At 64.3% G+C, this 12,329-nt stretch overlaps 2 protein-coding genes across 2 annotated transcripts; both read right to left on the reverse strand.

Moving 5' to 3' along the window:
* Positions 1–489: 489 nt before the first annotated feature.
* Positions 490–10,663, reverse strand: TPRN (taperin). Its single transcript, XM_045082785.1, has 4 exons — positions 6,632–10,663; positions 1,287–1,533; positions 1,103–1,209; positions 490–993 (listed from the first exon to the last, which is right to left on the reverse strand). The coding sequence occupies exons 1-4, from the start codon at positions 8,441–8,443 to the stop codon at positions 931–933; spliced, it is 2,229 nt and encodes a 742-aa protein (XP_044938720.1). The 5' UTR covers positions 8,444–10,663; the 3' UTR covers positions 490–930.
* A 134-nt stretch (positions 10,664–10,797) lies between these two features.
* On the reverse strand, positions 10,798–12,318 carry TMEM203 (transmembrane protein 203). Its single transcript, XM_004780799.3, has one exon. The coding sequence runs from the start codon at positions 12,086–12,088 to the stop codon at positions 11,678–11,680; it is 411 nt and encodes a 136-aa protein (XP_004780856.1). The 5' UTR covers positions 12,089–12,318; the 3' UTR covers positions 10,798–11,677.
* Positions 12,319–12,329: the final 11 nt, after the last annotated feature.

A 12,329-nucleotide genomic window follows, 5' to 3' on the forward strand; every position in this document is an offset into this window, starting at 1 on the left:
ACTGAGCCGAGGGAAGCCGTCTGCCTACCACAGCCTTGCTGCTTCCTGTGGGCCAGGTAACTTTCCAAGCCACACAGGAGGCTCTGCCCACCCCCTGCCCGCTCCTCGTCCCCTCCCAAGTGTTTGGCCTTTAAGTCAAACCACTCCCGTCCTGCCAGGGTGCCCCCCACCCCAGCTCCCACTACGTCAGCCCCGGATGGGAGAGGGTGGCGCCGGAGGCCAGATGTGCTCACGGGAAGGTCCCTCTCCCAGACCAGGGGGTGGCTGGGATGGGGGCAAAGCAGCTGGGACTGCGGCAGCGAACGGCGGGACCACCAGGACTGCGGCGCGTGGGGGGCCACACTGGGCCATCCCCGCAGCTGGTCACCGACGTCCTAGCCAGGCTCCCACTGTACCCTCCTCCCCACTGCTAGGGGCTCAAGGGAGTCCCCCAGACCCCACCACTACTCCCTGCTTCTCAGGCCAAGGACCACACGGGAGAGCAGAGGCGGCCTTGTCTGGTGCTATTTATTGAGTCCCTCGTCCAACGCAAGTAAAGACGCCATTCGTCTCAAAGGGGGTGGGTTGAGGTCTGCTGTTGGGGGTTGTGGGCAGGGAATGGCTTGAAGTTCCAGAAGACAGGCAGCCAAGCTAGTCCTTCACACACATCGGACAGCTGCTGGGCATGGTGTCCAGCAGGACCCTGTCGGTCCTCCACAGGCAGTGCCCCCGAATCAGGGCTGGAGGGCAAGGCTCCCCCCAAGGGAGGTAGGAGCCCCCAGGGCCCTAGACTCAGGCCGAGCACCAGCACAGCTGCGAGACCCCGGGAAGGGAGGGCGGGATATGGCAGGGCAGAGCCTGGCGGGGCAGGAGGGGGCAGAACGAGGGCAGGGCTCCCGGGCACTGCCCAGCTCCCAGGGCTCAGCCTTGGCCATCCTGGCAGGGCCGGGGTCAAAAATAGAGAGCAGGCTCACTGCGGAAGTCTGAGAGCTCATTCTGACCGGCAGGGGTGAGCTGAGAGAGAGGGACACAGACAGAGCCGATGGGGCGCATCCGGAGGTCGGAGAGAACCCCCACCGCGCCCCCGGCCCTTGTCAGCCCTCCTGGCCCCAGCCCCACTCACCATGATCTCCTTGGGTGCTGGCTCTGCCTCCCTCGGAGCCTGTGCCGGTGTCTGCTGCTGCCATTTGTTAAAGGCCACGGAGTGCTTTGGAGTGTAGCTGGACAGGCCTGTGGGCCAAGAAGCACATGTGGACGTGTGGCCCAGGCCACACCCTGGGGCACCCACTCCACAGGTGGGCACTCACCTGAGCTGCCGTCCGGCAGGCGAGGGCTCTCCGGCCCCACACTGTTCACAAAAGTGGCTCGGGGCAGGAAGAGCGCAAAGGGCTTCTCCACCCCATCTGAGCTGCACTCCGCCTCCTCCTCCTCCTCCTCCTCCTCCTCCTCCTCGGCCTCCTTCTGGGCCTCAGCCTCCTCCTCCTGCACCAGGGAGCTCTCAGGGGGGTACTCGAAGGTCGTCTGCAGGCGCTTGTCATTGAAGGAGATCTTCATCTACGGGCAGGAGGCACATCAGCGGGGCCCGGCTACCTGGCCACCAGCGGACCTTGAGCCCGACAGCTGGGCCCAGCGACCCCAAAGAACACGGCAGAGGTTATCAGGCCTGGGCAGGACCCGAAAGAAGGAGGAGCTGCCCCTCATCAGAGACCACGCCTTTACCTGTATCCTGTAGGGCCAGGCCAGAAGGACCCCAGGAGGATCGGGTCCGGATGCCCATGGCAACCCGGGGCCAGTGTGTCCAGAAACCTGCGTCCTGGGCCCCACCGTCTGCTTCCTATCCCAGGCCTGGGCTCGTCACCTCGAGTAACCTACCCTTCCCAGGGACCAGATCGTAGCCCCAGCAGGAGCCCAAAGTCTTGGGGTCTCCAGAGCTTCTGTGGCAGCTCCCAGGGTGGAAGGTCTGCCTTCTCAGGGCAGCACCAGCCACACATCCTTCCTAGCGGCTCTGCGTATGACAGGAGCAGGGTCCAGGTGAACGTACTTCGAGGCCCTGCCTTCCCAGTGGTGAGCAGTACCTGTGGTCGGCTAGGGCCTCTCTCCAGGGCTGAGCTCACATCTTGGCTCACCAGCACCCTGAATGAGGCACAGTTCAGCATGGACCACCATGGCTGGGCAAGGACTGGGCACACCCAAGCCCCAGAGTCCCCACGAGGTGACAAAGCAGGGTGGCTGGCACACCTAAGCCCCAGGAAGGTGGCACCAAGGGCCATCACCCTGTTTCACAGACTGCCTCAGAATTGGAACAGAGCTGCCCCCCGTGGGGCTGTGGTGAGCCTCTCCTCCCACCTGCACCGCCCTCTGGCCCTCGTGCCCTCATCGACGCCGCAGGCCGCAGAACTTCACGCCTGAGCAAATCATCTCCCCTCCCACCGGCCTCGGAGCCCAGGCCAGGCTGCTGGTCCTGATTGGAAGCGGGGTTAGCAGCGCGCAGGACTGCGGCCGGACCTTCGCCCGCCTTGACCCAGGACCCCCTCCCCACAAGAGCCCCAGGCCTGCTCAGCAGCGCCTAGCCAGGCCCAGCGGGCGGGTAATGAATACGAGAGCCGCCGGCCTGCAGCAGATGGGACCAGCCCTGCGGCAGCTCGAAACATTAAACTCCTGAGCACGGACACCAGCAGGCAGCTCAGGTTCCTCCTCCTGCCTTGGAAGGAGCCACAGTCAGGAGCTGGGCCCCCAGGCAGAGAACCATGGGACCCGGGGACAGCAGGACACGGAGGGGCCTCACAGGAAGGCTGGACTTGCAGCCTGGGCAGCAGAGGGACCCGCGGCACTGGCCTCAGGGGGCAACGCCCGGCGGAGCCGGTGTCCAGAAACAAGGGCACCTGCTCCTGTCACCCCACCGCGCTCCTCCCATGGCTGCACAAGCACACCCCCACGGCCATGGGCATCCCCGTCTCAGCGTGGCGCACACACGGACATCCGCTGGGCAAACCTCGGGCCCAAGCCCTGTCCTCTTTGTCCTAGCCCGCCGCACATACAAGAGGTCACGGATAAGAGCAGACAGGTGCAGACCACCCAGGTTAGCCAAAAGCAAGAGCAGAATACCTGTCCCTGTTACTTGAAGGTGTCCTGTCTCTCTACCGGCCCTGCCCCCCCAGGCCCACCCGAGCCCTCCAGCTGCTTCCCCCTGGGCCGAGCAGGACAGAAGCCCAGGGCAGGATGGGACTGCCAACCCAGGGACCTCCCCCTGCCCCAAGGCTCCACCATGAACAGGCTTCCAGTCACCCCTGGGTCCATGGCATTGTCCTCAATGACCCTGGGCCCTCCAGGCCCATCCCCCACCGCGGAAGACACAGGAAGGGCTGGCTGCCAGGGCCCCGGGCCGGATTAGCGTGCCCTCATTCGTCCACATGACCAGCTCCTAGTGGGGAGACCGAGGGGGCTGGGCACACACGGGCACTGAGCCTGGCACGGCCTGGTCAGGCGGGGGCGGGGTGGTCTTCCAGGCCACGGTCTGCACCCAGCTGGGGCCCCGGGCTTGGGTCACATCCCACCTCCCCTTCAGTCTCCACTCTCTGCAGCCAGTGGGGCTCACAGGCCTCCTTGGGGGTGCAGGTCGCTGGGTCACAGGACACCCTGTGACGAATGCTGCCAGGAAGGGGCTGGCCTTGGGCTCGGGACAGAGGAGCCGGGCGTGGCCAGGGGCCGGCACTGGGCACACCTGGCGGGGGTGGGGGGGGCTTCACCTGTAGCCTGCAGGTGGTTTCTGGCTTGGCCCGCCTCCAGCTCCCACAGGCCCTTTGCCCCCCTCACCCCGCCCTACCAGTACACACCCAGCTTGGGTTACCAAAGGGCGTCCACCCTGGACTCTGGTCTGGGAGCTGGGTCCAACCAGTCCCTGCCGGCAGCGAGGGACTGCCCTGCCCCCGCTCCCCAGCCCCCTCGGCCTCCTCCCATCCCCCACTCAGTCTGCCCTCTGGGAGGCCGCCCCACACAGCCTCTGCCAGAGCTCCCACAGCGGCTTCCCTATCCTCCCAGTCTAGGGCGGCACCGGCCCAGGGCAGACCCTCCAGCAGGGGGAGGGGAAGCGGCGGAGCAGGGGCCAGCCTGCTCCCGTGGCCTCTGGCTCTGGAAAGCCACTGCAGAAGCCCTAGGGGGAGCGGGAAGGGTGAGAAAGGGCCAGTGGGGAAGTGGGCTCTGAGGGCCAGCGGCCGCACCACAGCCCCAAGGACCACCCGGTAAAAGCAGGGTGCTGGGGCGGCACTTCTTCCACAGCTGAGACCAGATGGCCCAGGGTGGCACAGACTGAGCTCTGGGGATGTGCACACGTTCGGGCTGGCAGAGGACCCACAGGTCGGGAGGTGAGGAGGGCCAGACCCGCAGGAGCCTGGCCAGGTGGCCCCTACAACGGGGCCCACACAGCACCAAGCCAACGACCCTGCGGGAGGCGGGGGAGGGCACCAGCTGGATGGTCCCCGCAGCCGCTGCCTGTGGGCTGGGGCAGAGGTGAGAGGCCTGGCCACCAGGCCCCACAGCGGTCAGCCCCTGCCTGGCCATCAGGGGAGGGACAGAGAGGACATCTGCCACTCTGCCAAGAGACAACCAGTAGGGACAAGTCCCCCCCAGGCAGGCCTCCTGGGTGCGCTGTGCACTGGGCACCGCTGCCACCCCAGACAGGCCTGTAACTCTCCAAGTTGTGCCCACACTGACCGGCCGGCTCAGGGGCAGGCTGCCCAGGAGAGCCGGACCTCAGCACCGCCTGGGAGAGGCCCCAGCACCTCCCACCACCCTGGTCAGCCAGCCATGTGGGGGTCAAGGTGAGCAGCGGGCCCCGAGGTCCCCAGTCGGGATGCGGGCACCAGGACAATGGTCCAATCCACCCGCTGGCTGGAGTGGTCCAGCGGCCCGGAGCCCAGAAGAATAGCAGGAGGAATGCCCAGAGGCTTGAGTCGGGGAACGGAGCACACCCGTAGCCCAAGCCCAAGCCAGCATCCTGCTCCGAAGGCCTGGGCAGCCCCACGCCTTGGCCCCACGCAACAGGGGTTCTGGCTCTTCCCAGGCTGGGCAGCTGGTGCAGGGGGTGGGGCAGTGCTCACAGCCAGAAGTCACCTCCGACAGATCGTGCTGCCAGGCAATCCATCTGGACCCCCAGCGCCCTCAGGCTGGCACAGAGATATGGGCCAGGTTGGTCTGAACCGCTCTCCGCTCGGGGCCAGCGCCTGCTTCCTCCCGCCGCTTCCTCCCGCCTTCTCACCCCAACCCTGCCACAAACGACCCCACAGTGCTGTCATCAGCTGCGGGAGGAGTGAATGGGGGCTCTAGAGACAGAAACTAGCACTCAATTCCTGCTCCACAAGCTCCACGACCTCCAGCCACCCTCAGGTTCCTCACCTACAGGGTGGGGGGCTGTTATCACCTCCACTTCTTGGGGCCAGCATGAAAAGGAACTGCCTCCCAGTTCAGGGTCAACCATCAGGAGCAGGCGCGGGGAGGTGGGTCTGTGACACACAGCACTACAGAAAGGGTGAGTCAAGGTCAGGCAGGCAAGATGGACCCACCGGGAGTGCCAAGGCAGGTGGGTGTGGATGCCTGTCCCAGCAGATGGAGCTGGCAGGAGCACCAACGCCCTCACCCAGGAGGGGAGGGTATGTGGAGGAAGAGCAGGGCAAGGCCAGCCCACGGCGGAGGGAGGAGGTGGCTCACGTGCTTAGACAATCAGCAGGCACCACTGACGGGGGCTTCAGTGACACAAAGCATATCACCACCCCCATCATCCTGAGGAAACTGAGGGTGGTGGCAAAGGTGGCTTCAAGGGTGAGCCACCGGAGAAGCCTGCTAGGTGCCGTCTCAGTTCCAGGGGAAGGCACATCTGCCCGCACCTGCGGACGGGGTCCGGTGGGGCTGGCTGTGGCATTTGCCCCTGCGCCAGACTCAGGTGCTAGAATGACCAGGAAGAATTTGAGGAACGTTGTCTTGTGCCCAGAGGGTTCCGGGCCACTGGGCCGCTGGGGATTAAGACTTCAGCAGGAGTCCTGGTCCCCCAGCTTCGTCTCTCTGCACCTGTGGCCCAGCCTCCCCGGTGAGGGGGAGGGTCTACGCTGCTTCCGGCATCACCCCCCAGGCCTGACACACACTAGGAGGTCAAGAAATGCTCTCGTGAAGCCAGCTCCTGCTAAGCTCCAGGCCACATGCCTTCTAGGGGAGTTGATCGTCCCCCATGGAATAGTTCCCAGTTCTGCGCCCTGAGGCTGACAGCGGGGTAGGGATCTGATCACACCCAAATCACTGGCCTCCTGCGCCTTCCCACTTCTGTCCTGGCACCTGCGACCCACATAGGCCAGGACTCCAGAAGACCCAGCCAGGCTACACCCTCAAAGCCAGGGCCGAGGTGGAACTGACAGGCCCAGAACTACTTCTTCCAGCTGGACCCACGATGAGACAGGTCTGCCCCGCCAACCCCGGGTGCAGTCACAGGAACAAAAAGGCCGCCTTGGTGCTGGCTCTCCTGGAGCCCAGACCAGGGATCGCCCCTCCCCAGCTCAGCCCTCCTGGAGCTAGCATGGCCGCCCAGTCCGGGGTTTCCTCTGGTCCCCACAGAAGCCACCCCCTAGCCAAGCCAGGTGTCACCTCTCTCCCCTGCTCCCCGACTGACCTTCTTTCTCGAGGAGCCGGCCTTGGTGAGGCAGGACTTCTCCAGGGCCAGGTAGCCACCAATCACCTCAATCTCATGCACAGTGGGGTAGCGCTTCTTCAGTGTGGTCCCCAGGGCGGTGGGGGGAACTGACGAGTCGCCCGCGTCGTCCTCCTCAGCCTCCTGTGGACTGGGCTCCCCATTGGCCTGCAGGGACCCTGGTTTTCTCTTGGGCACCACTGTGAAGGTGTTGCCACTTAGATACCGGCGCCCTGATGGGTGCGCGGGCCCGGCGGGGTGCAGGGGGCACCAAGGAGGCCCAGCAGCTCCCGCCGAGCAGAGCAGTTTGGCTTCCTGGGGAACCTCATCCTCCGAGTCCACCTCATCGATGAAGGTAACAGGCAGTCCGGGCCTCCCAGGCTCCCTGCCGCTCTTGGCCAGGCTGGGGACCCCCAGGCCCTCGGCAGGCTTAGCTTCGTCGGCAGCCAGCGGACATAGGGATGGTGAGGACAGCCTCTGCCGCCCAACAGCCTGGTCCACGAGGGCAGCAGCTGGCCTGGCGCAGGCCCCCTCCTCGACCCCCAAGGGGCTCCTCCCTCCAATAGGCACGTTGTCCCTTCCAGGCACCAGCTGGGCTTCAAGCTCCAGGCTTTGGGAGGACCAGCCAATCTCTCTCTCAGGCAGCCTCCCGGCCTGCCTCCCTTCAGGAGGGGCGGGGGCAGAGTCCTTGCGCTTCGGGATGAACAGGAAGGAGTTTCGGGAGTTCACACGGAGGCTGGCCAGGGCCCGGGCCTGGAGGTCCCCAGCAGGGATCTTGTCTATGTCTGGCTTGGAGGTCCGGCGAATCTCAAAGGAGTCATTGGCGCTGGTGGCCGCGGAGACCCACTGGCGCTGGCTAGGAGTGGCACTGGCAGGGTTGGGTGTGGGCAAGGCCAGGGACTCGGCTGGAGTGGCACTGGGGGTCCCCGGGCTGGGGGGCGGGTGGACCGGGGTATCCCCCGACTCCACCTTTGGCTTCCACTCGCCCGGCCCAGGTGCGGAGCCCGCGAGGCCGTTGGCAGCGCCGGCTGGGGTCTCGGGGGCTGCAGGCTCGTTCGGGAGCAGGCGAGGGCCAGCGCTGCGGTGCAGGCCCCGAGGGTGGACGGTGAAGGAGTTGCTGCCGGTCCTCTGCAGGAAGTCGCTGTGTCGCGCCCCGGGGCCTGTACCACGGCGCTCAGGCTCGAAGCTGGCTGCGCGCTCACCCACGCGCGAGGCGGCGGGGCCGGGAGCCGGCGGGGGCGGCGGCGGGGTGCGGCCGCGCTCCGGGCTCCCGCGGCGGACCGGCGCGTCGAACTTCTGGAGCAGGCGGCTGACGCGCCCGGGCGGCGGCGGCGCCTCGTACACGAGCACCTCGGCGGCGCGGATGCGGGCGGCCGGGCCGGCGCCGGGGCCGGGGCCGGGGCCGGCGGGCGGGAAGCCCGGTGCCGACTCGATGATGAGGATGTTGTCGGCGTGGATGGTGCGCACGCCGGGCACGCGGCGGTACAGGTCCAGCAGCTGCTGCACCGGCCGCGCCCCCGCCGGCCCCTCGCCGCCGCCGCCCCGCGTCCCGCGCCGCCGCTCCGACTCCAGCCGCATGAACGGGTTCTCGCGCAGCGGGCCCAGACTGTCGGCCAGCACGAGCCGCTCGGCCGCCGGCTCCGAGGGCTCCGCCGCGCCCGCCTCGGCCCCGGTCTCAGGCGCCGCGCCCCCGCCCAAAGCGGCCAGCTTGGCCCGCTTCCGCTCCAAGATCTCCCGTTTCCAGGCGGGCAGCACGGCGCGGGGCCCTGGGCCCGGCCGCCCCAGGCCGGCCATGGTGCGGAGCGGGCGCCGGAGCCAGCGCGCGCCGGGAACTGCGGTCGCCGCCCGCCGCCGGCCTTCGCGCCGCGGCCACGCCCCCCGGCCGCCGTCGGTCGGGGAGGGGCCGGCTCGGACCCGCCTCGCGGCCCGCGGGCCCACCTATGGCAGGGGAGGGCGGCCGGCCGCGCTGATTGGAGGCGGCTCTCCCTGACCTCTCTTTCCCCGAGGGCCTAGTTGGAGAGCGCCCGTCTCCCGAGCCGGCTTCCATTGGGGAAAGGCCCTCCTGGACACGCCCCCGACCCCTCGCCGCTCATTGGCGACCCCGCTTCCGCCTCTGCGCCATTGGCCTTCAGCGACCGGAGGGCGGAGCCCGGCGGGGGTGGGTCCAGGCGGGCGGTGCCCTCCGGACCCCTGCGCTCAGCCAGGTGGGTGACCTTGGCCGGGCTCGGTCCTTCCTCATCGTGCCAGTACCCAGTCCACCTGTTCCTCACGCTCAGAACCCAGTGGAAGAAGGGCCTGCCCGGGACTGGAGAGCTGTCCGCGCTGGTTCAGGGACTGCCCACCTGTGGTCCTAGCTCTTCCGCGGGACGTCGCGGAGATGCCAATGCTGTAGCCTGACGCAGCGCTGAGTTGCTTCTCAGGCACCCCTAGCTCCTGCCCCTAGCCCCGAGAACTCACCCTTGCTTACACAAGCGGGAGAAGCCCTTCCCCACACTTCGCCAGCCAGGGCCCCCCGAGCAGGGCAGGAGTGCAGAAGCTGCGAGGAGGCGCAGAGGAGGCTCCCCGCACACACCTCTCCGGTGCGGAGAGCCGCGGGAGCCAGGCTGTGCACTCCGCCCTGCTAACCCACACCACTCCTCTTTCTCTGAACTAACCTCATCCCAAGGCTGGAAGGGGTGCCAATGACCTTAAGAGCACAGCTTCCTCGCCCACGTGCCATGAAGAACCAACCATACTTGGAGGCGCAGGGGAGCCAAGGGGGCCTGTTGCCTGCCTTCCCCCTCACCTCTCCTGCACTCAGCACTTGCTCAGTAATAGCACTACTGCGTGCAACAGCACCCACCCTTCGGGGACAGGGCTCCAAGGACACTGGGGCTCTGGACAGACTGGGGGCAGGCTTCAACCTGGGGTGCCCTCCTCAGCTTCTGGGTCCCATGGTGGTCCACACCACCACTCTTTAACAGTGACTTACTTACTCCTTTCCACTCTACTAAGCCGAAAAAACACTGGATTTCAGCCTTCCAGAAGTCGCGCTTCTCTTTCTCAGGACTCTGGTCAAATCACTTTTCCAAAGGAAACGAAGCCTTCCTATGCCCATTACTTCTATACCAACAGGATCACTCAATTCTGAACTATAGAATGAAGCAGGATACGACAAAACATGCAACCTAAAAATAACATTAAAAGAAAACCAACCCCCAGGGTGCTTGGCTGGCTCAGTCAGAAAAGCATGCGCCTCTTGATCTCGGGGTCCTGTGTTCAATCCCCATGCTGGCTGTAGAGATTACATAAATAAACTTTAATAAAATAAAAAATAAAATAAAGAAAACACCCTGGTAATGTTCAGCTTCTGATTTTGACGCAAATATGCCAGTCCTCAGTAGAAAGCTATGTTGTAGCCGTGGTACAAACCAGACCAGTCTCCAACACAAGCATCTCAGTGGCTCAGGCCGTTCAGCATCCACTCCAGGCAGAGGGTCCCAAAGCTGTTTCACTGAAGTAAGGGTCTGCCAACCTGTGCTGTAAAGGGCCAGACAGCAAATGTCTCTGCTAGCAGTTCTCATCAGGGACAGTTTTGTCCCCCAGACTTGTTAATGTATGCAGATCCTTCTACTTGCCACGAGTGAGGGGGCCTCCTGGCATCTACTGAGTGGAGGTGAAACGCTACAATGCTCAGAACAGCACCCCTACCCCGCCCCAATGAAAGAATGATCTGACCCAAAAGGCCAAGAGTGCCAACTGCAAGCCACATTCATTTTCTGTCACATTTTGTTTTTATAACCCTTTGAAATGTAGAAATCACTCTCAGCTAATGTACTCCCAGTACAAAAAGAGCCCTCAGGCCACAGTCTGACCCCTGCTGCACAGTAAGGCCTACGAGGACCACACACTGGCAGGAAAACAAGGCTCTGGTGTCACACAAACTACTCAGCAGGTCCTCAACACAGTCCTACCCTATGTTGTCTTTACCCTGGTCACCAGGCCAGGAAGACAAACTTCTCGGAGGGAGCGCCCCCACGCACCAAAGAAGCCCTAGTGCATTCCAGTCTCCCACAGTCAGCTTTGTAACCAGCTATGTGAACAAAGGAGGGCGCATCTCAGCACTCATGTGATTTCACCCTCAAGAGGTCAGGCAATCACTACCCATCTCAGCAAAACATTCTTATTTTATTTTTATCTCAGCAAACATTCGCATTTGGCACCTGACTGGCATTAAAGACCCCAGGCCAACAAATGTGAGCCAAGACCATTTCCAGGTCTCAATGCCTATGAGCGTTAAAGATGCTACTCTCCTCCGTCCCTTAGGAAGGCCTAAATCTGTCCCAGGTGTGCTAACAGTGCTGGCCACAAGGTGGTAGAAAAGTTGCGATCAGCTGGGACAGGAAGCCAAGCGGTGCTTTATAAGCAAAGTTCTCTCAGGCGACAGATCTCCAAGTACAGGGTCCCAATCATGCTTACTCAACGTACTTCTGTCTGCCTGGAATAAAGACAGGGCCATCCTCCCCCAGTAGCTCAGGGAAGGGGATGCAAGCTCATTTACGCTTTTCAGAGCTCAAGCATCTAAGTAAGTCTTGTCGGATGGACAGGGCAGCGAGCTCTTAGGGGAGCGCTGCGGGGCAGAGGAGACCCTGAGTCAGGCTTTGCAGCCTTTGCACAGGGAGTCCTTTCCCAAGATCCATGAAAATACTCAGAGCCCATCAGGACATCTTACATATATGCAGTTTCCAACTGTCAGAGGAATTCTGCACTCTCTGGCCGGGGTCCTTCTCGGCATCTCAATTCAAAGATTCGCTGTTCAAAGCATGAAATAGCGAGAAACACGTTTTAAGGACCAAGGCTGCTCTTTCCAGCCCCGCTGAGGGGGCCGTATAAGACATGGTTGGTACAGAGAACACTGGGCACTGGCCAGGACGGGAGCTGGCTTTGCTTTCAGACCCAGACTTCTCCTTTGGTGCGAGGGAGGTAGGCCTCAGCCTGGGGTCCAGCATCCTACGTATGCAGGGTCCCCTCTCCGGCCTTTCTGCGGGGCTAGTTGACCCTACAGGCGCGGATCATGAGCAGCTGCAGGAGAATGAAGACTGGAGACGTGATCAAGCCGAACCAGAGCTCCCGAGTCTGTTCCACCAGCTTCTGGCACAGTAACATCTCGAAGACAAACTTGAGGCTAAGAACCGTGAGGACCCAGAAGAGGCGGAGCACGGCCAACCGCTTCTCTCCGTCCTGGAAGAGGCGCACCGACACGATGGTGGTGAAGTAGGTGCTGAGCCCATCGGCGGCGAAGAAGGGCACAAACACGTTCCACCAGGAGAGGCCGGGAGCCAGGCCGTCCACACGCAGCGCCAGCAGCACGGAGAACACCAGCAGGGCCAGCAGGTGCACGAAGATCTCGAAGGTGGCGAAGCCCAGCCACTGCACCAGCTCCCGGAGCGAGAAGAGCATCGCGCCGGCTGAGCGCGGACCCGGGCGCGGCCGAGCGTCCCACCGGCCGGGCTGCGCCTCCTCTCCCCGCGGGCCTGGCCGGCGCCTGCTGCCGTCGCTGCTGCGGCGAGCGGCGGCCAGGGAGCGGCTCCGGCTGTCCCGGCCCTCGGCGCTGGCGTGACGCCACTACCCTCGCCCCAGCCCCGGACCCCGGACCGGCCGCTAGCGGACGCCCGCCTCTCCCGGACGCCATGCCCTGCGG

Source organism: Mustela putorius, unplaced genomic scaffold, assembly GCF_011764305.1.
Source record: "Mustela putorius furo isolate JIRA1106 unplaced genomic scaffold, ASM1176430v1.1 tig00000596_pilon_pilon_pilon, whole genome shotgun sequence".
Classification (NCBI taxonomy): Eukaryota; Metazoa; Chordata; class Mammalia; order Carnivora; family Mustelidae; genus Mustela; species Mustela putorius.

Bases quoted from the DNA above. Each gene is read 5' to 3' on its own strand.
- TMEM203 (XM_004780799.3), bottom strand. From the start codon at position 12,088: ATGCTCTTCTCGCTCCGGGAGCTGGTGCAGTGGCTGGGCTTCGCCACC.
- TPRN (XM_045082785.1), bottom strand. From the start codon at position 8,443: ATGGCCGGCCTGGGGCGGCCGGGCCCAGGGCCCCGCGCCGTGCTGCCC. The intron at 1,210-1,286 runs GTGAGTGCCCAC...CTTGGCCCACAG, and splicing joins CCTGCCGGACGGCAGCTCAG to GCCTGTCCAGCTACACTCCA. The intron at 994-1,102 runs GTGAGTGGGGCT...CCTCTCTCTCAG, and splicing joins CAGCACCCAAGGAGATCATG to CTCACCCCTGCCGGTCAGAA.